The sequence below is a fragment of the Peromyscus maniculatus genome, chromosome 18 (assembly GCF_049852395.1).
Source record: "Peromyscus maniculatus bairdii isolate BWxNUB_F1_BW_parent chromosome 18, HU_Pman_BW_mat_3.1, whole genome shotgun sequence".
Classification (NCBI taxonomy): Eukaryota; Metazoa; Chordata; class Mammalia; order Rodentia; family Cricetidae; genus Peromyscus; species Peromyscus maniculatus.
The window spans coordinates 37,368,881-37,389,881 of NC_134869.1; the positions used below are offsets into that span (position 1 = coordinate 37,368,881).

Consider the following 21,001-nt stretch of genomic DNA (forward strand, 5'->3'; position numbering starts at 1 on the left):
GAATCTCTGTGGCTGTGGGTTGCAGTCCTTTGCTTTACATCTAGTATCCACTTATGAGTGCGGACATACCATGTTTGTCTTTCCAAGTCTGGGTTACCTCACTCAGGATGATATTTTCTAGTTCCATCCACTTGCCTGCAAATTTCATGATGTCAATGGGACACCTCGCACAGCCTTAAGGCAGGAGGAAGGGCTTGGTCTTGCCTCTCCTGGATGTGCCTCCCCATGGGAGGCCTTGTCTTCTTGTGGTGGGGAGTGGGGAGTGGGTTGGGAGGGGGCAGGAGGAGGGAAGAGGGGGAACTTCAAGTGGTGTGTGAAATGAATGAAAAAAATTTCTTAATAAAAAATAAAATAAAGCTGTTTATTTTATTTACTGTTTGCCACTTCTCTTTAAATATAATAAAATTGCACTTATACAGATCCCTACATCAAACATTTAATATGTTTAAACAGTTACTTGGCTTTTAATATTTAACATATATATGTTTTAAAAAAATGAAGGTTTAGTTCTCTTTCTACTTGGTCATTAGCGATAAAACAGGTGTGACCAAAGCAATCTGCCTAATATTTATAACTTTTGTTTGATGCTCTGTATGTTATTAGAGTCAGATGACAGGCTGATGTCTGTCATAAGCCCTACACTATCTGGTCTAGTCTCTAAGTTTACAACTCTGTGTCTATTCTTACCAACACAGGAAAACAATTATAAAGTGGTAAATGATAAAGAGTAGCCACTGAGACAGCATCTAACTTTCCTTACGTGTCATACAGATTTATTTCCCTCCCTTTAAAAGCCTTTCCTTCCTTCTCATGGTTACTGCTGTATAGCTAGAAAACAAAACAAAACAAAAAGCTTAATTGCTTTTGTCGCTGTCGAAACTAAGAGGTATGTCTTTTCTTACCTGTACCAATTAAAAAACAATTCTTTCTCAAACAGCTCTGCAAACAGGATGGTCCCCAAATTGGCACACTGTGACTTAGTTCCTGTTGTTTTCATAAGAATATCCCCTGTCATAATGTACTCATCGAACTCAGCATGGTGAGCAGCAGAAGCGGGTTGCAAAGTCTATTCATTGTAAGGGACTGTTGTTCTTCGAGTACCCCATGATGTTTGGATATGATTAACTTCTACAATACTTTCCTTTTCTATTCTGTTCTGTAGTTACACACGAGTTTGCTACAAAGCTGTTGATGGTATTGGTTGAGATATTTCCCCTAGCAGTTTCTTCTAAAAAATGAGGGGAAAATTCCAAGAAGCCTCTTTATTTTCAATATATTTTGAGTTTATCAGTACGTGTGAAATTTGGTGACTATCTATAAGTGAACACAAAGAGGATTCTTCTGAGAGAGAGTCAAAGAATATATATATATATATTCATTATAATATGGGTTTCATTACCAGAAATAGTAAACCTATTTTGTGCTGTTTTAATTGTTACAAAAGTGAGTGATAGAGATTTTCTTGGGAAATTGATCTTATGTCCTGAGGTTTTAAGAATATTATCAACTTTAAATTTTATGTTATCTTTCTCTTTATGTATACATATGCGAATTCTTTCATTCACTTGGATTTGTCTAACCAGTTCTCTGATTTCAACATGAAGTACTCTTTGCTTAGCTGGATTCAGAAAAATCCCACTAACGTATAACTAACAGAAAACATTCAACCCCACATGACTGTGCACTGAATGTCTGAGATCAGGAAGCTAGCACTAAAATTCCTATTTCTACCTGTTGGGTTGGTGGTGCCTTCCCAGTGAAAATAGAGAGCAGCAGAAGGCCATGTCAAAAAGAATTTCCTTTGAAATTTAAAACACATAACATCCTTGATAGTTTTTTCATGTATTTGAGGAATGTCACTCCTTTCTCCCTGTATTTCCTTATTTCTTTTGCTAGACTGTTGATGCCTATTTCCTGGTTGTCCCACCATATTTTTGAAATACACTGTTTGTTTTATTTTAAGTTTCATTGATGAAAGAGAATTAAAAATGAATTGAATCTCAATTAATTATAACTGAGTTGCATGATATTTAGATAAGACATTGGATTGAAATTGTATTTATTTATTTATTTAGTAGGTGTGTATACACATGCATGTGTGTGTGTGTGTGTGTGTGTGTGTGTGTGTGTGTGTGTGTGTACGTGTGCAGGTGTAGCCATAGTCACAAGTGGGGGTCATAGGACAACTTAACTGAGTGGATTCTTGGGGTGATATATTGTGTCCCCTAATATATTGTGCACCCTAATAAAGCTTATCTAAGGATCAGAGGGAAAAGCCAGCCACTATATTAAACATAGAAGTCAGGCAATGGTAGCACATGCCTGTAATCTCAGCATTTGGGAGGCAAAGATTCACATGGATCTCTGTGAGTTCAAGGCCACTGGGGAACAGAGTTAGACATGGGGACACATGCGTTTAATCCCAGCACTAACCATAGAGGTCTGGAGGTCTGTACTGACAGACAGGAAGTGACATAGCTGGGCACAGAGAGGAGGTAAGATTGCAGAACAGAAAGGCATATAGGCATGGGTATACAGGAAGTAGGTCTCTTGAGCTAAGGATTTCCAAGTGATAAGAAAATGATTGGCTTCTTTCTGCTTTTGTGATCTCTAAGTTTTTACCCCAATATCTGGCTCTGTTTTTTTCTTTTTTTTTTTTAATTAATAAGATTGTTTAACAATTTGTCTAACAGATTCTCTCCTACCACTTGGGCACAGGATTCAAACTCAAGTCTCAGGCTCCATGGCAAACACCTATACTTGCTCAGCCTTCTTGCCATATCAGACATTTGATTTTAGATTTCTGAGTTAATGTTGAAATAATTAAAGCATGCACTTTGGAGTCCCCCAGCAGAACATTGTGAACTGAATTATTGTACCTCCCTAAATTAATCTCTACTGTGATCCTACTTGGAGATGGAGCCTTAGTAATTAATTAAGAGAGCAGAGCAAAAGAATTGATGCTGTTATAGAAAAGTACAGGGAAGACTTCACATAATTTTCTCTACTCTTTGTCATGCTATACCACTACAAAGGGTTATTATTTGCAAAACAGGAAGGGTCCTCTTCAGACACTGTGTCTGTCAATGACTTCATCTTGGGGATCCCAGCCTATATAATTATAAGAAGTACAGTCAATGAGGCCACCATATTTTTTTTATAGCAATGCAAGCTAATGTAAGCTTGGTGCTTTCTTCTGTTATCTTAACAAATGAAATGATATTTTGTACAGACTTGAAAGTTTGCCATAACTAATACAGATATTATGAAACCAAGAACTAATTTTGAACCCAATGGGGGATATTGAATACCAACTATTCTCATATGTGCTGTAGTAATTAATAAGATTGAGCTATGATTAAAGTAATTGTTACTTTGACTAATGCATGGGAACATTTATTATGTAGCTCTTTATTTATTTCAAGTATATTATAGGCATTTTATTCTAAAAGTAATTCCATATATTTTTTAAAAATGTGAAACATTGCTTTTGAAATTGTGTGTTATAATTGTTTGTTGAAATTATTTTTGATGTTAAAAAATATTCAAAAGTATTTTATAACAAAATTCAGAGAAAATTATTTTCTATGTAACTATAGTAACAATATTAAAACTAAAATAATTTATAAATTATAGTGAGTAATTTAAAGGAATTAAAATTATTTAATATTTCATATTGTGTACCATAAGCGTTTTAAAATCTCCTTAAGTTGTAATTGGGAAATAGATTTTACATTTAAAGGCCAAAAATGTCTGGTTTTGCTTTAATTTCTTTCATATAAAATAATCAACAATATTAGTAAGTATTCTTTCATTTAGTACTCTTATAGTTTTTGGACTCTGTTAAGGATTCTGGCCGCTCCTCCAGCTATGTGATCGTACATGCGCAGTTCAGTAGACAAGCAAGGGGTCTTACGTCTTATGTCGTCTGTGTGCTGCGTGGTTGTGCAATGCACGCAGCGTGGTCGTGCAATCTGCGCATGTGTGGTGTAGCTCTGTAAGCCCACATGTGCATGTGCAGGAGAATTCTTAAAAAGCGGGTCACAGACTCCTCCTTTCTCTTCTGCTCTCTCCTCCTCCCCCACCTCTCCGTTCTCCTCACCTATCTTTTCAACACGCCTGGCCATGCTCCCTTCTGTCCCCCATTCCGCCCTTCTAATAAAACTCTGCTCTGATACTAGGTTTTGTCGTGCCTCGTGACTCTTCCTCGCAGAGTAACAGCACCACATTTAAAACCAACATTGGTGCTGGGACGAAGCAGGCTCTCCCAGTGCTCCGCGTCCAAGACCCTGTGCTGAGGTTTTGCTCTGTCTGCCCACTTTTTCATTTGCCCAGCCGCCAGACTGCTACCCACAACACACTGGCTGCTCAGATTGGTGAGTTTCCCCTTTCCAGTCCCTCGCCATTTCCCACAACTGTGGCCTGAGATATATTTCTCCAGTCCGACTCCCTTGGGGTCCTGGTGCTGCTTATGCTCCCAGCCCTTACCCCTTCCTTGACTAAGGGTCAGGTAACTTGTGCGTAATTTCTGCTAGTCCACAGATCTTTACCTACTCTCAGGGACACCCAAGATGGGGGTCTTGGATCCCCCCCTTTTTATTTTATTTTTTTATTTTATTTTTTTTTCTCCCGGCTGTAGTCATGGGACATAAAGGCTTCCTCCTCTTGGTCCCGTTCCTCCTCTGAGAAATGCATTAAATATCCCTAGATACCAGTAAATATGGCCTTGTAATGGATGCTTAGATCACAATATTTCACGGGAATTATTATAACTTCTACCAGCAAATGGGCAAATGAAAAGAGTTACCTTATCCCCATGCTTTTACCTCAGCCCTGAGCCCTCCCTTTCTGATTCTTTTTCTGCTGCCCTTGTGCATTCCTGAACCTGAGGAATCTCTGACTCCAAAGGATCTCTGCTTATCTGACCTCTGCTCTGCTCTCTGGTGTCAGATAGGCCACTCCTGCCTGACTCTGGCTCCCACTTTCACTCTTCCTGTCCTTTCCCAGCTGCCCTGGGAAGCACAGACAGGTCTGAAAGCAGGGTAGGATGCATGCAAATAAGTTTACTATCAGGACCCACATTGGGATTATAAATAATCCGGATGGCTCTCTAGCCAGAGATCAGTTTGCAACCTGCCTCCTGGTGGGTCTTCCTAAAGCTGTCCTCAAACTAGCAAACTATCAAAAAAAAAAAAAAAGTAATTTAAGACACAGAATAAAATCTGTCTCATGTCTCCCAGAGCTTCCTGACATCAGGACTAACTTAAGCATCTGGAGAGAGGGCCCCTGACCTCACAGGCAGAAGTTGCAGCTGTGGCATTTAAGGCACCAGGGGGGAGATGAGAAAGCCCATGAACAGAATTGCAAAATGCTGGTGCACACTATTCAAGCAGCTGCATAGAGGCTTCCAGGTCCCTGTTTTAAATGTGTGGTAGAGAAGACTACTTGGGCTTGTGCGTGTCCGGCTTCTCGGGCCATCAAATGAGCCTTGTTCAAAGTGCCACTGAGGGGGACAGTCGTCAGCTGACTGCCCTGGTGCACCTTGTGGTATAGGGTCATCAAAGACCTCCAGCAGACCTCCTTGGCTTGGTCACAGGCTCACGGGGAACCCAGGATACAGCATGGGGTGATCCATTTCTTCCTTTTGGACACCGAGCCACTTACTCAGTCCAGAGGGAGTTTGGGGGTTCTACCTCTTCTTCTCGTTTCCCTGTTGTTGGGGTTGGGAGAGAGCCTTACCCACCTCACCAGAACCCCACCACTTAACTGTACTTTCAGGGGTACCTAAAGGGGAGAGAATTTTCTAGGAAGGTGGGAGCTTTCATTTCATTTGCTGTCCCCTTTTGCCTCATTTCAGACTGGTCAGTGGTGCTTCTCCTCCTCATGCACAGTGACACAGACAGTGTCACTTGCTCTCTCTCAAGTTACAGAGGACATCAGGATCCACTGCCTTGTCCTCAATTCCAGAAGAATGAGCTCTCACCTTGAAAGTTTTTCTCTTCCTGGTTCCCTCTTCTAATTAACTACTCAGCTAATTGTTACAGGATCACCATAGAGCTGGAGTCCAAGGACCATCAAGTATATACCCAGGTGGTAAGGAACAGTAACAGTTAAAAGGTATTTACACCCCCCAGACCCAAAAGTGTCTGGGCTCTGCAAAAACAGATGTTAATATAACAATCTATCACTGTTAAGTGGCCTCAGCAACTCATCACCTGTGTCTCCTGGATGCTAAACTAATAAAGGAAACATGTGTCTTAAAATAATCTGTCTCCGATAAAGCTTATCTCAGGTAAAAATTAAAAACATGTTCCAAATCTCTCTCTCTCTCTCTCTCATACTAACCAATATAAGCAGAGTACTAAACACTACAATGTCATGGTCACCAGCCCAAGACTTTAATTTTCTCATGGCTGCTTCTTAATATGTTTAAAAAATTTTCTATGCTCCAGAAACCAGCTTGAATCCATCTGGACAGGTTGGATCTGCTTCAGATAAGTGCAACCCAAACTTTCCTGGTCCTGCCCCCCCACCAAAGGAAAAAATAAAAATAATGATTCATTTTTTTTAAGCTTTTCTCTGTCTCACCAGCATCCTGGCAGATACAAACATCCAGAGTCCCAAGCCAAGAAAGATGAACAGCTCTGAGGCAGCAGATGACAGCCCACCATCCCAGGAAGCCTGTCTACCTCAGAAGCTTTATTCCCTAACCCCACCCCTCAAGAGTCAACTGACACCCACCAAGTCAACTGGAAGCAGTTTTTCAGGAGAAACTATGCCCCATTCCTGTTCACTCACCTTTTTCATAATATGCAAAAAGTATTGAATGTTAGGATCCCGGTCATGCCTCCAGCTATGTGACCACACATGTACAGTTCATTAGACAAGTGAGGGATCTTACATCTTACGTTATCGTCATCTATGAGCTGCTTGATTGCACAATGCACAGTATGGTCATGCAGTCTCTGCATGCATGGTGTAGTTGCGTAAGCCCACATGTGCATGTGCAGTAGAATCCTTAAAAAGCTGGTCACAGACTCCTCCCTTCTCTGCTGCTCTCTCCTCCTCCCCCATGTCTTCACACATGTTTCTTCCACAGGCCTGGCCATGCTCTCTTCTGTCCCTCCCTCCTCCTAATAAAGCTCTGACACTGGGTTTTGTCCTGACCTTTCTTGCACGCTAACAGTGCCGCTTATTAAAACCAACAGACTCTATCTTTAATTTTTTTCTCATTTCAAATTTAAATACACACACATGTGTATATGTGGTAAATATTAAAGTGTCTTACTTTATTTTCTAGAATTCATAATGTGCAATGTGTAGTGTAGAATATTCATTTATATTTGTAATATAATCAATAGAAGATAAAATGCCAAAATGCTGTCGTACAATGAAACAAAATCGCTGAAAAAAATGGGAAAACCTTGACATAAAGGATAGAAGAGATTGAGGTTTTTCTCTTTATATTTAAGCTTTTGAAAAAGGCCTTTATCTACTTGAATGCTGATTTTGCCGTCATGGTCTTTGTCTCATCTTTTTACATAAATCTAAAGCTTAGGCTCATGCCTAATACAACCAGTGAATGAAGTGGGCTTCAAATGGACTTAGAAATAGATTTGATGCTGTCAGTTTTTTTAATCAGATGAGACTGTGGTTATTGGTTAATTCCATAAAAGATATAAAGGAAGATTTTTCTTTCACAGAAGGAAAAAAGAATGTCAGAATTTCAAATGCACACTGGCCTATTTTTCCACTCTGTGTCGCACACTGATGGCCCTCATCAGTCATACCTGGAGGGGAGTTCAAGCAAATGCAAGTCTGGAAGTGCATAAACCTCACTGTATCAGTGAAAGTGCCAATTGGAAAGCATGCTATAGCATCAACAGGAAATCCTGGGAGCATTCGTGCAGAGTTGAGAAGAAAAATAATTTGGATTAGGAGGATTAGAAATCCCCAGGTCCTAGTCAAAAGTAATTCAAACACATAGTCAAGTAAACAAATCGAGTAATGTTTGGGTTTTGTGAGCAAAGATAGTTAGAAAAGAAGGGATAATGATGTGCGGATACAAGCAAAGCTTTGTTCTTGGAGCTTTCGAAAGAAAAGAACATCTGTGGACAGCATCACACGGGGAGCTGGGTAAAGCTTGCTGCTAATCCCTCATGTCTCACTGACCATCTTCACTGGATTTCATGGGTCCCCTTTCCTAGGGATGCACATGCTATTTGAGAACTGTGACATCATAATGATTGGCATATTATTGACATATTCTTAAAATAGATGCTTCAGGAATTGCGATTGTCTTCACATATTTTGACTCTCTTTGTAATGGTTATTTATTCACAATATTCAGTAGTTTGACTGACTGTATACCCATCTGTTATTTGGAAAGTGTGTTGATGCTTCACCAGTAGACAAAAAAATCAATAAAGAGAAAAAAAAAAAGAGATTATTTTTGTTTCTTCCTAGCAGTGGTCTATGCTTTCCCAGTTTCCCCCAGATAAAAAGAAAACATATTTTATTCCTTTTAAAAAATTTCTTCTTCAGAAAATTGAATGAATTGAAAATAATTCCAGAGAGGATTATTTGATGTTGTAAAATACTTTATAAATGGAACTACACATTTTTATTCGCATGACACTCATGAATAGCCATGCATTTGAGGGCAGATATAAATGACACAGGGCAATTATAATTAATTCTGAGAAGTCATAGGGCAAGACCTGATTCAGTTATAAAAAAAATTAAGTTAAGCCTGTATAAAATTTTAGTCACAAAAATAAAGAATAAAAACTTCACTGAGGAAGTTCATTTTTACACCTCTGTCAATGTAGGGCATTTCATGAAAGTAAAAGTCTTTTGCACAGCTAGAGAAGTAACCAATTGGCTAAACAGGAAGCCCAGAGTATAGGACAGGGACTCTTTGTTCGCTGTGCAACTGACAGAGGCTTAACATCCAGAGTACACGAAGAACGCAGGAACAACAAAGAATGAAATAAAATGGACCATTTGAAAAATGGGCCTGGGGCCTGAATACAGAGTTCTCAAAAGAAGAAAAAACAGTGACAAAAAAAAAAATCTCAAAAAATGTTTACCATCCCTAGCAATTAGAAAAATATAAATCCCTCCTGCTCCCTTTCCTACCCTCCCTCAGTCCACCTGCGAAGTCTACTCTGTTTCCCCTTCCCAGGGAGGTCTATGTGTTCTGTCCCTCTAGAACCTCACCATTTACCTAACCATTCTCGGCCTGTGTATTGTAGCTTTGTTATCATTTACTTCACAGCTAATACCCACTTACAAGTAAATACATACTATATTTGTCTTTCTGAGTTCCGGGTGCCTCACTCGGGATGATTTTTTTCCTAGTTGCATCCATTTGTCTGAAAATTTCATGATCTCATTTTTTAAAAAGCTGGGCAATACTCCATTGTGTAAATGTATCCGATTTTCTTTATCCATTATTCATTTGAAGGATATCCAGTTTGTTCCAGTTTGTTTCAAGTTTCTGGCTATCATGAATAAAGCTGCAATGGAGGAGCTTTGCAATGAATACAACTATAGTTGGGGGAGCTGGGAGGCATGGGGGGGATGCTGTGGTGGAGATGTATTGGATGAGAGAAGAATCTATTTCAATAAAAAAGAAAACTGAAAATCAAAATAACTGAGATTTCATTTTATTCCAGTAAGAATTAGAAAGATCCATGGAACAACACGGAACAAATTCTGGAGTAATGTGGAGGAAAAGGAATGCCACATTCACTAATTAGTAAGATTGCAGACTGGTGCCACCACTATGGAAGTCAGTATGGAGAATTCTGACAAAGCTAAAAATAAATCTACTATATGACCCAGCTATACTACTCCTTGGCATGTGCCCAAAGGACTCAACACCATCCTTCAGAGACACCTGCTCAGTGACATTCATAGTGGTCCTATTCACAATAAATAGGAAGTGGGAATAACCTAAATGTCCTACAATTAACAAATGTATAGTGAAAATATGGTACACATTCACTACGGAATACTTTTCATTTGTAGAGACAAATGAAATCATGGATGTTGCAAGTAAATAGACAGAGGTAGAACAGACCATACTGAGTGAGGTAACCCAGACCCAGAAAGACAAACATTGCATGTTCTTTGTTATTGGATGCTCCAAATCTAAGTTTTCAGATGAGAGCATGTTGCCTGTAGGAACTACAAAAAACAGGGAATTAAAAACATGCCAGGATAAGGGTATTGGGGAGCAATAGAAAGGGGAATATCTGGGTACAAATAATCTGATCAGGATAATGGGAAAAGGTAGGATCCTTAGGGAATGATGGGCAGTAAATACAGAAGAATGTGGGAGGGGGTAAAACAGCAATGTAGATGTCTGAAAAAGCCATAAGTAATCTGATTATTAATTATTTACTTATAAATTATCCTATAGTGTATATAATGTAGTGTATAAAAATACACATACAGTTTAATTAACTTTTCTTATCTAGGCTCACGGTGCTCCCTCCAAGAAACAAAGACCACCTAACAAAAACCCTGATACCAGACAATAGAAGTCCTCTTTTGAGTTATTGGTCACCACTGTCTAAGAGATTCACAAAACATATAGCCTACTTATTGCTGTTGCTCTTGGTTATTCCCAAGAGATGGAAGGTAAACCGTAATTGCTGCTAAAAACACTGTAAACTTCAGAAACAGGTCCCTGAGACCCCTAAGCTGGAACTGGGCATAATGCTCCCTCCTGGAAGACTGTCCTGAATGGTAATGATAGGTGCCATGCAAGCTTTGGAAAGAGGAGGGAACCAATGGTTCTATCCAATGATGCTGCTTATGAACCTCAGTAATGGCCAGGATGGCATAGTTAACTCTATGTGTGCAGTAGTGACAAGGTATGACCTTGGAGATACCAAACAGCTCTGTCTTTGGATTGAAGACCTGCTCCACAAGAGGAAAACTGTGCTTGGTACTGGAAAACTATGTAAAAAATAGCCCAGGTGAGTGAAGTCATGACTATTGGAGGTGAATCAACAACCCCAAATCACTAAACCAGCATAACCCCTAAAAGTAAGCTACAAACATTTGGACTTATATCCACAGATAAGTTTAGTTTTTACTCATCAAGGAAATTTCTCTTTTCAACAGGGAGAAGAGACCATTATAGAAAATTACAGCAAAACAAAAGGCAGAGCTGCAGAGCTAAGTGTCAGTGGCTACGACTACAAAAAATCTCCTACATCTAAGGCTCGGGGAACATTGCTGAAGACAGGATGGACAGAATGTAAGAGCCAGAGGATCGTGGACTTTGCTGTGGGATTGTATCTCCTTGTAACACCAGAAGCTACACCCGTAAAGTCTTACCAACATGACTACCCAACCATGATCTGAACAAGGATGACACCAATGGATATGCCGAGTTGGACAGGAAAAAGCTAACAAGACTTTGACCATACACAGAGAACTAGCTTCATGCAGCAGACTAAACTGGGAGCAGAAGAAGTGGTCCTCCGCAGGGAAGAGCATATCATTGGTCTGTCCACTGCCAGATGATTAGCCTTGAAAATATGTATGTAACAGCATATGGACGCAACATGTTATATTTGGAAATAACAGACAATAACAACTAGTGAAAAAAACTTTAAGGTGAGGAGGGAGGGGTATATGGGAGAGTTTGGAGAAAGGAAAAAGAAGGGAGAAATAATGTAATTAAATTTAAATGTCAAAAAGAAAAAAAATGCTATAAAATAAATAGTTTCTCCCCACCCCCTCCCAAGGGTCACTCCTAACATTCAGTGCATTCCAAGTTTCAAACAGCAGGAGAAGGGCTGATGGCCCAGTGGAAAAAGGCACTTGTATCCAAGTCCTGATCTGAGTTCGCCCACCAGAACCCACACAAAGATGAAAGAAAAGAACTGACTCCAGGTTGTTCACTGATCACCACATGTGTATTGTAGCATTCATGCTCTCTTTGTCACACACACACACACACACACACACACACACACACACACACACAGGCATGCACGCATGCAAACACACGCACACACATGCAGGAAGACCTAAAGTTTATTCCCCTAGAACCCTAGGACACTCTTCATGCCTGTTATTTCTCAGAGATGCAGCGTGTGAATTTTTGCTGCCCTACATTTCTATAAACAGGAAGACACTCTCTTAAGTCCACCATCTGGACAGAAATGAAAGTATAGCACAGGTGTGAGAAAGTAGAGAAGATGAGGTATGTTTGAAAACAAATGATTTCTCATAGCAATGCATAGTTAATGGTTTTTGAGGATTTATTTTTATTGTTTTCAATTATGGGGTGTGTGTGTGTGTGTGTGTGTGTGTGTGTGTGTGTGTGTGTTTGTGCTTATGTGTAAGGGCTCATGGTAAAGCTGCCCATAGAGGTTGAAGGCACGTAATTACTTTTCTCAAAATGCAGTAGATAGTAGTAACTGCTTAGTTAATGTTTCAATAAATTTCTATTCAGCTCAAGATGGTCACATGATTTCAAACACAAATTCCTAATCTTTTTGATATGTTTTTGATTGGTAGATTTGTTTTAATGATATATCTCCTTAGTAAGCAAAGACTATGAAATACGTTTTGATTGTGCAAATCAGAAATCTGAGTATGTTTTTATTTTAGTTTTATTATGTGTGTGTGGTGTGTGTGTGTGTGTGTGAGTGTGTGTGTGTGTGTGTGTGTGTGTGTGTGTGTATACTCCTGTCTCTAGTGCCTTATGGTGAGGTTACTGTCATGCCCACTTTTTACTTGGGTCCTGTGACTTGAATTTGGGTCCTTGCATTTGTATGATAAATGTTCTTACCCACTGAATTTTTTCTCAGCCAGCTCCTTGGTTTTATATATTTTATTTAGTTTTTTTTTTTTAACTTTTTGTGTTTATCACTCTTTAACAGCACCAGAGTGTGGCTGGAGTTTTCTCCAGTCCCTCCTGGGCCCATAGCTGCTCAGACCCAAATAAACACACAGAGACTTCTAATACTTCAGAGAGAAAGAAATTTTGGGTTTCTCAGTACTTTGGGTCAATTTACTAAATTCAACTAGGCCTACAAATCTCCAAAAGAGTACCTCTTACAGTTGCAATGCTTCATAAATACTTCCCTTTCTATGTTTATTTAACTGTCTTACTTTTTTTTTGCTAAATTTTAAATTTTTGTTATATTAAAAAATACTTTTAAATATAAATACGTTTTGACCACATTCTTCCCCTCTCCCCAGTCTTTCCAAATCCTCTCCCCCTCCTTAAAAACCCAACTTTAAGTTTCTTCTAAAAAAAAAAAAAACATGAACCAATCAAACAAACAACAAAAAGCCAATGCAACAACAAAATCCCCGAAAACCAGGAAAACAAAATAAAGCCACACACAAGATAAAAAAAAAAAAAAAAACCGAACAAAAATAAAACACTAAACATTGAACTGTATCCAAATAAAAGCAAAAAAGAATAATGCAATACAATACAATATAATACAAATTAAAAACTGTGGAGTCCATTATATGTTGGTCAACTACTCTTGAACTTGAGACTTATTTTGGAGTGGCTGATATACCCAATGTCTCTCCATTGGAGAACACTAATTTTACCTCTCTTGGTAGGTACAAGTGACAGTTCAGTTGTTAACCTTTACCATAGTCTCTAGGTTTGCATTCATTTTTTTAATATAAGAAACTAAAATATAATAAGAGAAAACAAAAACTATCACATCCAAGTTAGACAAGACAGACCAACAGAACTATGTTTTAAGATAAGATCGACTATGAAGGTTCCACACACTCATCACATCACTGAACATAGAAAATCCTTCATGAACCTCCCTGTTTCTCTTCCCATTCTCCTGATCCCAATCCTCATCTCCAAGGGGGGCCCTTACACTTTTATGTCTTTATATAAGTGAAAAACTGATATTGGTCTGAGTGTAATTTCCTACTTTATCTGAGATAATGATCTCTGATTCTATGACACAGTTCTGTTATTCTTTATGGTTGAATAAAACTCTATTATGTATAGATGCCATACTTTGTTTAGTCATTCATTTATCTTTTGTTGGAAATCTAGGCTGATTCTGTAAGGTGGTTATTAAGAATAGTCTCACAATAGAAATTATTTTATAGTTATCTCTACTGTAGGAAGACTTTAACTCTTTCACATATATATCCAAACCCTTCTTTCTCCACCCCATCTATCTTTCTCTCTCAAAAACTTCATGCAGATTTCCAGTATCTGCACTAATACTGATTTGCATGCCTGTCAACATTGACAAAGGTTCTCTTTTCCCCAGATATTCACCATTTTTGTGTATTTTCTTGATAGCCATTCTAATTCAGTGTGATGAGATCTTAGTTTTGATTTGCATTTCCCTGATGGGGCTACACATGTTGAACATTTTCTTCATGTGTTTATTATCTACTTGAATTTCATCTTTTGAATACTACCTGTTTAATCCATATGCCTGTTTATTTACTGGCTTGTATGTGGATTTTGATTTTTAACTTTTTTTGTATTGCCTGGATATTAACCAAATAGTTGGGAAGGACCCTTTTCCCATTCAATAGTCTGTCTGGTTACTCAGGTGACTTTTCTTTTTTTGTGCAGAAAAGGTTTAATTTTTGATACATTCCCACTTGTCAGATTTTGTTGTTTCCTGAGCTATTTGAGGTCTGTGCAGAAGAGCATTGTTTATGACCAGATTTGCTTTGACTTTTATAGCTTGTCTCTTAGATGAACCCTTTGCCTCAAGCTGGATGTTATGCTCATATAATGTATTCCCTGCCCTTCCATAATTAAATGGTTTTAATTGGATCACATCTCATTTATGATTCATTTTAATTCCATGTGTTTAATATGTACACCTTTAAGCTATATCATCCTTTTTTCCCCTGGTAAATAAATTGCTAGCATTCCATGTTATTTTATGCATACCCTCTGTGCTTCTTTACTATTCAGATGACCTGAAGTAGAAACTATACTATCTTATGAAGTACTGTTTATGACACATTAGTTTAAGAGTTGAAAATTTGTAAGATGAATTGCTAAATGGTCTTATTAAAAACAAACAAATAAACAAACAAAAAAAAACCCAGAGCCAGATATTGAGGTAAAAACTGAGAGATCAGGGAAGCAGAAAGAAGCCAGCTATATTCTTACCTCTAGAAATCCTCACCCAAAGAGACCTACTTCCTATATATTCATGCCTATATCCTTTCTGTCCCTGCCTCTTACTTCCTCTTTCTGCTCAGCTACATCACTTCCTGTCTGTCTGTACAGACCTCCAGACCTCCATGGTTAGTGTTAGAATTAAAGGCTTGTGTCACCACACCTGGCTGTGTTCCCAGTGTGGCCTTGAACTCACAGATGTCCGGGTGGATCTCTGCCTCCCAATGCTAGGATTAAAGGCGTGTGCTACCACTGTCCACCTCTGTTTATTATAGTGGTCAGCTTTTCCCTCTGATCCACAGATAAGTTTTATTGGGATACACAAATAAAATATCACCACAAAAATTGCTTCTGCCTGTTAATTTTCCTGAATTCGAAAATGAGAGAGCTTCACGATATCAGCTATAATATTGTTTGCCAATCATTTCAGATAAAATCAATTCTTCAGATAAAGAAAAACAAATATATCTTACTTCAAATTACTCATATGTTGTTGGTTTGATTTTTTTTTTTTTTTTTTTTTGAGATAGGGTCTTACTATATATAAAGCCCTTGTAAGCCTGGCTCTTGTTTAAACCAAGCTGGACTTGAATTTCTGAGGAATTCTCTGGTGTAACCTCAACCTCTTATCCTGTTTTTTTTTTTTTTTTTTTTTTTTTGTTTTGTTTTTTTGGTTTTTCGAGACAGGGTTTCTCTGTGTCGCTTTGTGCCTTTCCTGGGACTCACTTGGTAGCCCAGGCTGGCCTTGAACTCACAGAGATCCGCCTGGCTCTGCCTCCCGAGTTCTGGGATTAAAGGTGTGCGCCGCCACGCCCGGCTCGTAAAATAATTTTTTAAACAATGTAATAACTTTTTGAAAAAACAAAGAACATCTAACCCATAATCCTGTTCAATGGAATTTAGCGCCTTCCTGGAGGCGTGGCCTGTTGGTGGGTGTGGCCGAAGCTCCTGGGAAAACTCTGCAGAGAGTCAGTCCTTAAAGCCAGTCAGCTCTGAAGTCAGAATCACTTCCCAGAGACCTCACAGGAAGACTGAGGCAGAGGTGAGGCTCTGGGCGCTGACAGACATGGCTAACACAGAAGTCGGGAAGGCTGGATCTGTGAATTCCGAGGAGCTCAGCCCTTCACCCAAGAGAAAGCAGCCTGTAGACCAGAAGGGAGAAGATGAAGAGCCTTCGCCTTCGGAAAGTGGGGGAAACAGCGGTAAGAGCTCCCCGGAGGCGTCTCCCGTGAGACAAGGGAGCAGCAGGCAGAGTCGTAGGGAGGCCAAGAACTCCAGGCGGAAGGGATCTCGGCATAGCTCGGGTGGCTCCCGCCTTGAAGAGAAGAGGAGTGCGAGCCCACCTCCCACCAGAAAGAGAGGAAGGGACAAGCCTGAGTCTACCAGAGCGAGACAACACCTGGCAAGAGATTCCCGGCACTCAAAACAGCCTGTCAAGGACAGAAGGGCCCACGCTAGATCAACCGGGCGGACTGGCCGGCGGCGCAGGCATCGCAGAGACCCCCTCGCGGCTCCACACAACTCTCTCAAGAGGCACAGACAACATTCTCCAGAAGCCCGCTCATCCAGGTCGCTCTCACCGCTGTCCAGAGTCATCTCCCACGTGGGTGCCTTGGAGGTGGTCCTGGAAAACCTGCAGGTCCCTGGAGGGGCCTTCCTGCGTGTGCCCTCCAGCAGCAGGGAGCCCAGTGCATCGCAGCGCGCCTGGCTCACATGGCAGCTGTCCCATGCTGGGGCCGCGCTGCACTGGGCGCTTTACACAGTCAATTACATCTTGGCTGTGCAGGCCTGGATGCCGAGATAGACCTAGCTCCATGCTGACTCCTCCATGGCCCTAGACTAGTGCCCACCTCCTCTCTTTTCCTCCTCTCTCCTCCTTCCCTCCCCTCTCCTCCCTTTCCCTCTCCTCTCCTCTTCCTCTCTCAAGACCCAGGCCAAGTGGCCAAGGAACCAGGCGCCCCCGCCCTTTATCTCCCAGTACTTCACTGGATGGAAGGAAGCATGCTGGACCTGAGCAGAGCAGAGAAACCCGCGTGTCTTGGGCCCACCTGAGTACCAAACAGACTCCCTCTCCTGAGGGACTCCACCCTAGAGCCTTGAGACTACATCAATGACAGATGACCTGACTCTGCAGAAGACTCACTGGGGACTTGGATTGTGGAGTGAAAGCCTTCTCTGATGTTGTCCACCTTCCCATCTGCAGGTGCCTTGGGGATCATCTGAAAAAGGACTGCCTCTTAGAATGAAATCAGCAAATGCAGGTTGGGTCACTGTGCAGACAGGCTCCCACCCTTTTGGACAGGGTCGCTCATGCCAATTGAGTGTTGAACTTGATTTCTTTCTGCTGGGCCCTTAGACACTGGCAGACATTCTGACTTTGCATCAGATTGGCAAACTTGGATTGCAATGTTGTCTACGGTTTGGGTTTGTGATGAAATTCAGGCCACCACTCACCCACAGTTGATTAGATTTTCTTTGTGAGAGAGTCGGTCAATCAATTTTAAATCTGTGATGGGTTAAGTTTAATCTATTTCTGTAACAGGGTTGTTGTTTTTTTTAAATCATTTAATAAAACTATAAACCTGGTATGGCAGAATGTCTTTTTTTAAATTTTCACTTTTTTCCCCCATTTTACATAACAACCACTGTTCCTCCTCCCTCCCCTCTGTCATTTGCCCCTTACTTCCCCCAATCCCACACCCCATTCACTTCTCATAGGGAGTAAGGCCTCCCTTGGGTAGTCAACACAGGCTGGTATACCAAGTTGAGACAGGACTAATCACCCCCGATCAAGGTTGAGTAAGGCATCCCACCATGGGGAATGGGCTCTAAAAAGCCAATTCATGTATGCAGGATAGGTCCTGGTCCCATTGCCAGGGGCCCCACAAACAGATCTGTCCACACCATTGTCACCTACATTCAGAGTGCCTACTTTGGTCCCATGCAGGCTCTCCAGCTGTCAGTCCAGAATGTGTCTTTAAAACAGGATAAGAGGCCGGGCGGTGGTGGCACCCGCCTTTAATCCCAGCACTCGGGAGGCAGAGCCAGGCGGATCTCTGTGAGTTCGAGGCCAGCCTGGGCTACCAAGTGAGTTCCAGGAAAGGCGCAAAGCTACAGAGAGAAACCCTGTCTCGAAAAAAAAAAAATATTTTACATACCAACCACAGTTTTCCCTCCCTCCTCTCCTCTTATTCCCTTCCCCCACCTCCTATCTACACCCCAGCCCATTCCACTCCTCAGAAAGGGTAAGGCCTCCCATGGTGTCAATAATTTATAGCATACAAAATTGGGGCAGGATCAAGCTCCTCCCTGAAGCGTGATCCTATTTAGTTTTATCAATAAAAACCAGGAGTCAAATACCCTGTTAATAATCTGAAGAAATGAGAAGCAAAGGAGCAGCCAACAGTGATCTCTCTGAATCCTCATACCTAAAAGGCCCAGATCTTGTCTCCACTCACCTTATATTCCTGTGTCTACCGCCCTAGTGCTGGGATTAAAGGCGTGTACCAACGCCACCTGGCTCTGTTTCTCTTTTAGACTGGTGTAGCCTGGGGTGGTCTTGAACTCCTGATCTTCCTGCTCCCTCTTCCCAAGTGCTGGGATTAAAGGTGTGTGCCACCATTGCCTGACTTCTATGGTTAAGTAGAGGCTAGATCGACCCTCTGATCTCCAGGCAAGCTTAGTATGTCAGAAAACAAACGAAATATCATACATTATTTCTGCTTTAAAAAAAAATCTAAACGAAAAGCAAGCAAAGGTTTTTTTGTCTAACATAGGAAAACTATATACAATAAGTACAATAACTATATACAAATATATAGAGAGGCAAGAATTACATTATGTCTGGTCCATTAGCATTTGACAAATTCAGAGAAAATACTCCATTATCTATCCAATCTTGGTGAGTCCAAAGTGCCTTACCTAATTCACTTTCTATTCTAACTTGCATTACCAACCCTAGACTGTCTTTTTTTTTTTTTTTTTTTTTTTTTTTTTTTTTGGTTTTTCGAAACAGGGTTTCTCTGTGTAGCTTTGTGCCTCTCCTGGAACTCACTTGGTAGCCCAGGCTGGCCTTGAACTCACAGAGATCCACCTGGCTCTGCCTCCCGAGTGCTGGGATTAAAAGCGTGCGCCACCACCGCCCGGCCCCTATGTCTCTCAACTTTATACACTGTACACCTCTTTAGTAAGTTTTTCTTCTGAGTCTGGTAAAAAGATAACTATAGCTATCTAGTGTTCAACTCTGTCAGAGATCTGAGAAGGCTATACTATTGCCCCAGTAAACAGGAAGTGTAGAACAAACAACTACCAAGGACAGAAATAGCTGGCTGCCTGGACAGTCACCCAAGGTTCCTCTGCAAAGTTGGAGCATCCATCTTTGCTCTATAGGCCTAGAATATCTGACAGACTTATCTGTGAAGCAGGATTTTTGAAGGACCATCCCTCCTTGTCTTGGGAAAGTTCTGCAGTCACTTTCTTTTCTGTCCTGCCTGCCCAATTTGGACAGCATACTGTCAGCAGTAGAGGCAAAGGCACTTTCTTGCCCAGTGGCTAACTTTTGCCACAGAGAGAGTAAATACCATATGGAGTTTCTTCAATGCCCATCATCTTCCTTGAAGTTGATTGGTGCTTCCAGGAACAGGCATTTTTCATTGTCATTAAAAAACAAACAAACAAACAAAAAACAAAACAAAACAACTTTATGTTGTTAAACCATCTTAAATGCCATATTCTGTAGATCTCTGAAGTATTTGAAGACCACCTGTCTATCTAAAATATATCACTGTTTGACCTTGAAATATATATATATAACATGACTACAAGTTTGATTGTAATAGGTAACTAACTACTAACCTGCATTTCTTTACTATCATAAATAGTTTGTAATAATAACATTCAAGGACCAGAAATTTACATTAATTGTGAGATCAGCTGTATAGGTACAATACATGAGAGAAGAGGCTGAGGGTGGAGGCGACAGGAATTTGCCCCGCATAGGGAACCAGATAATGGGGGGATTTAAAAAGGCAACTCCATGTGGTTAAAAGGGGGTTTATTTGGGGGTAACTTATAGCCAGTAAATGGGTTGGTTACAGGATCCAGGAGAGGTGAAGTGCAGTCCAATGGAGTTCTCTGGAGAACACTGACTGGGTCTGCCATCCAGCATCCAGGATCATGAGGAGCTGGATCAAGGATGGATCTGGGGTCTTAAGGGTTCCCATCTCAGCCATGCCCCAGGGGCATGTCATATGTAGGTGTGGCAGTTACCAGCTGCCTCACTGAGGCGGTGCTTCAAGGTCAAAGCTGGAACAGCTACCCACTACAAGTGATTGTTAATTCCTATCTGTAGAGGGAAGTTTCGGTCCCACCTGGCCCCGTGGTCCCACAGCCGCTTATAAAATAATCATTAAGAGGCTTAATATTAATTGCAAATTATATTGCCTATGGCTTAGGCTTCTTACTAGCTAGCTCTTATAACTTAACTCAACCCATAACTATTAATCTATATATTGCCACGTGTTCTGTGACTTTACCTGTGCCCCAATATGTGTTACTCATTGAACAGTGGTTTGGTGTCTCCCCTTTACTCTAATTTCTCCTCTCACCATCTCTCTTGGGTTGTCCTACCTGGCTCCATCCTGCCCTGTCATAGGCTAAGGCAGCTTTATTTATTAGCCCATGGGAATAACACATATTCACAGCATACAGAAAGACATCCCACAGCACCTGCCATTTTTTGGTTTTATTGTTGATGGTGGTAGTGTGTGTGTGTGTGTGTGTGTGTGTGTGTGTGTGTGTGTTTGTGTGTGTGTGTTTTCCTTCTTTGGGATT

At 40.7% G+C, this 21,001-nt stretch overlaps 1 protein-coding gene across 1 annotated transcript; it reads left to right on the plus strand.

Moving 5' to 3' along the window:
- Window positions 1–16,061: 16,061 nt before the first annotated feature.
- LOC121823801 (uncharacterized) lies at window positions 16,062–16,973 on the plus strand. Its single transcript, XM_042263573.2, has one exon. The coding sequence runs from the start codon at window positions 16,062–16,064 to the stop codon at window positions 16,971–16,973; it is 912 nt and encodes a 303-aa protein (XP_042119507.2).
- The last annotated feature ends 4,028 nt before the right edge of the window (window positions 16,974–21,001 follow it).

Excerpts from the sequence above, each read along its gene's own strand:
- LOC121823801 (XM_042263573.2), top strand. The coding sequence starts at position 16,062 with ATGGAATTTAGCGCCTTCCTGGAGGCGTGGCCTGTTGGTGGGTGTGGC.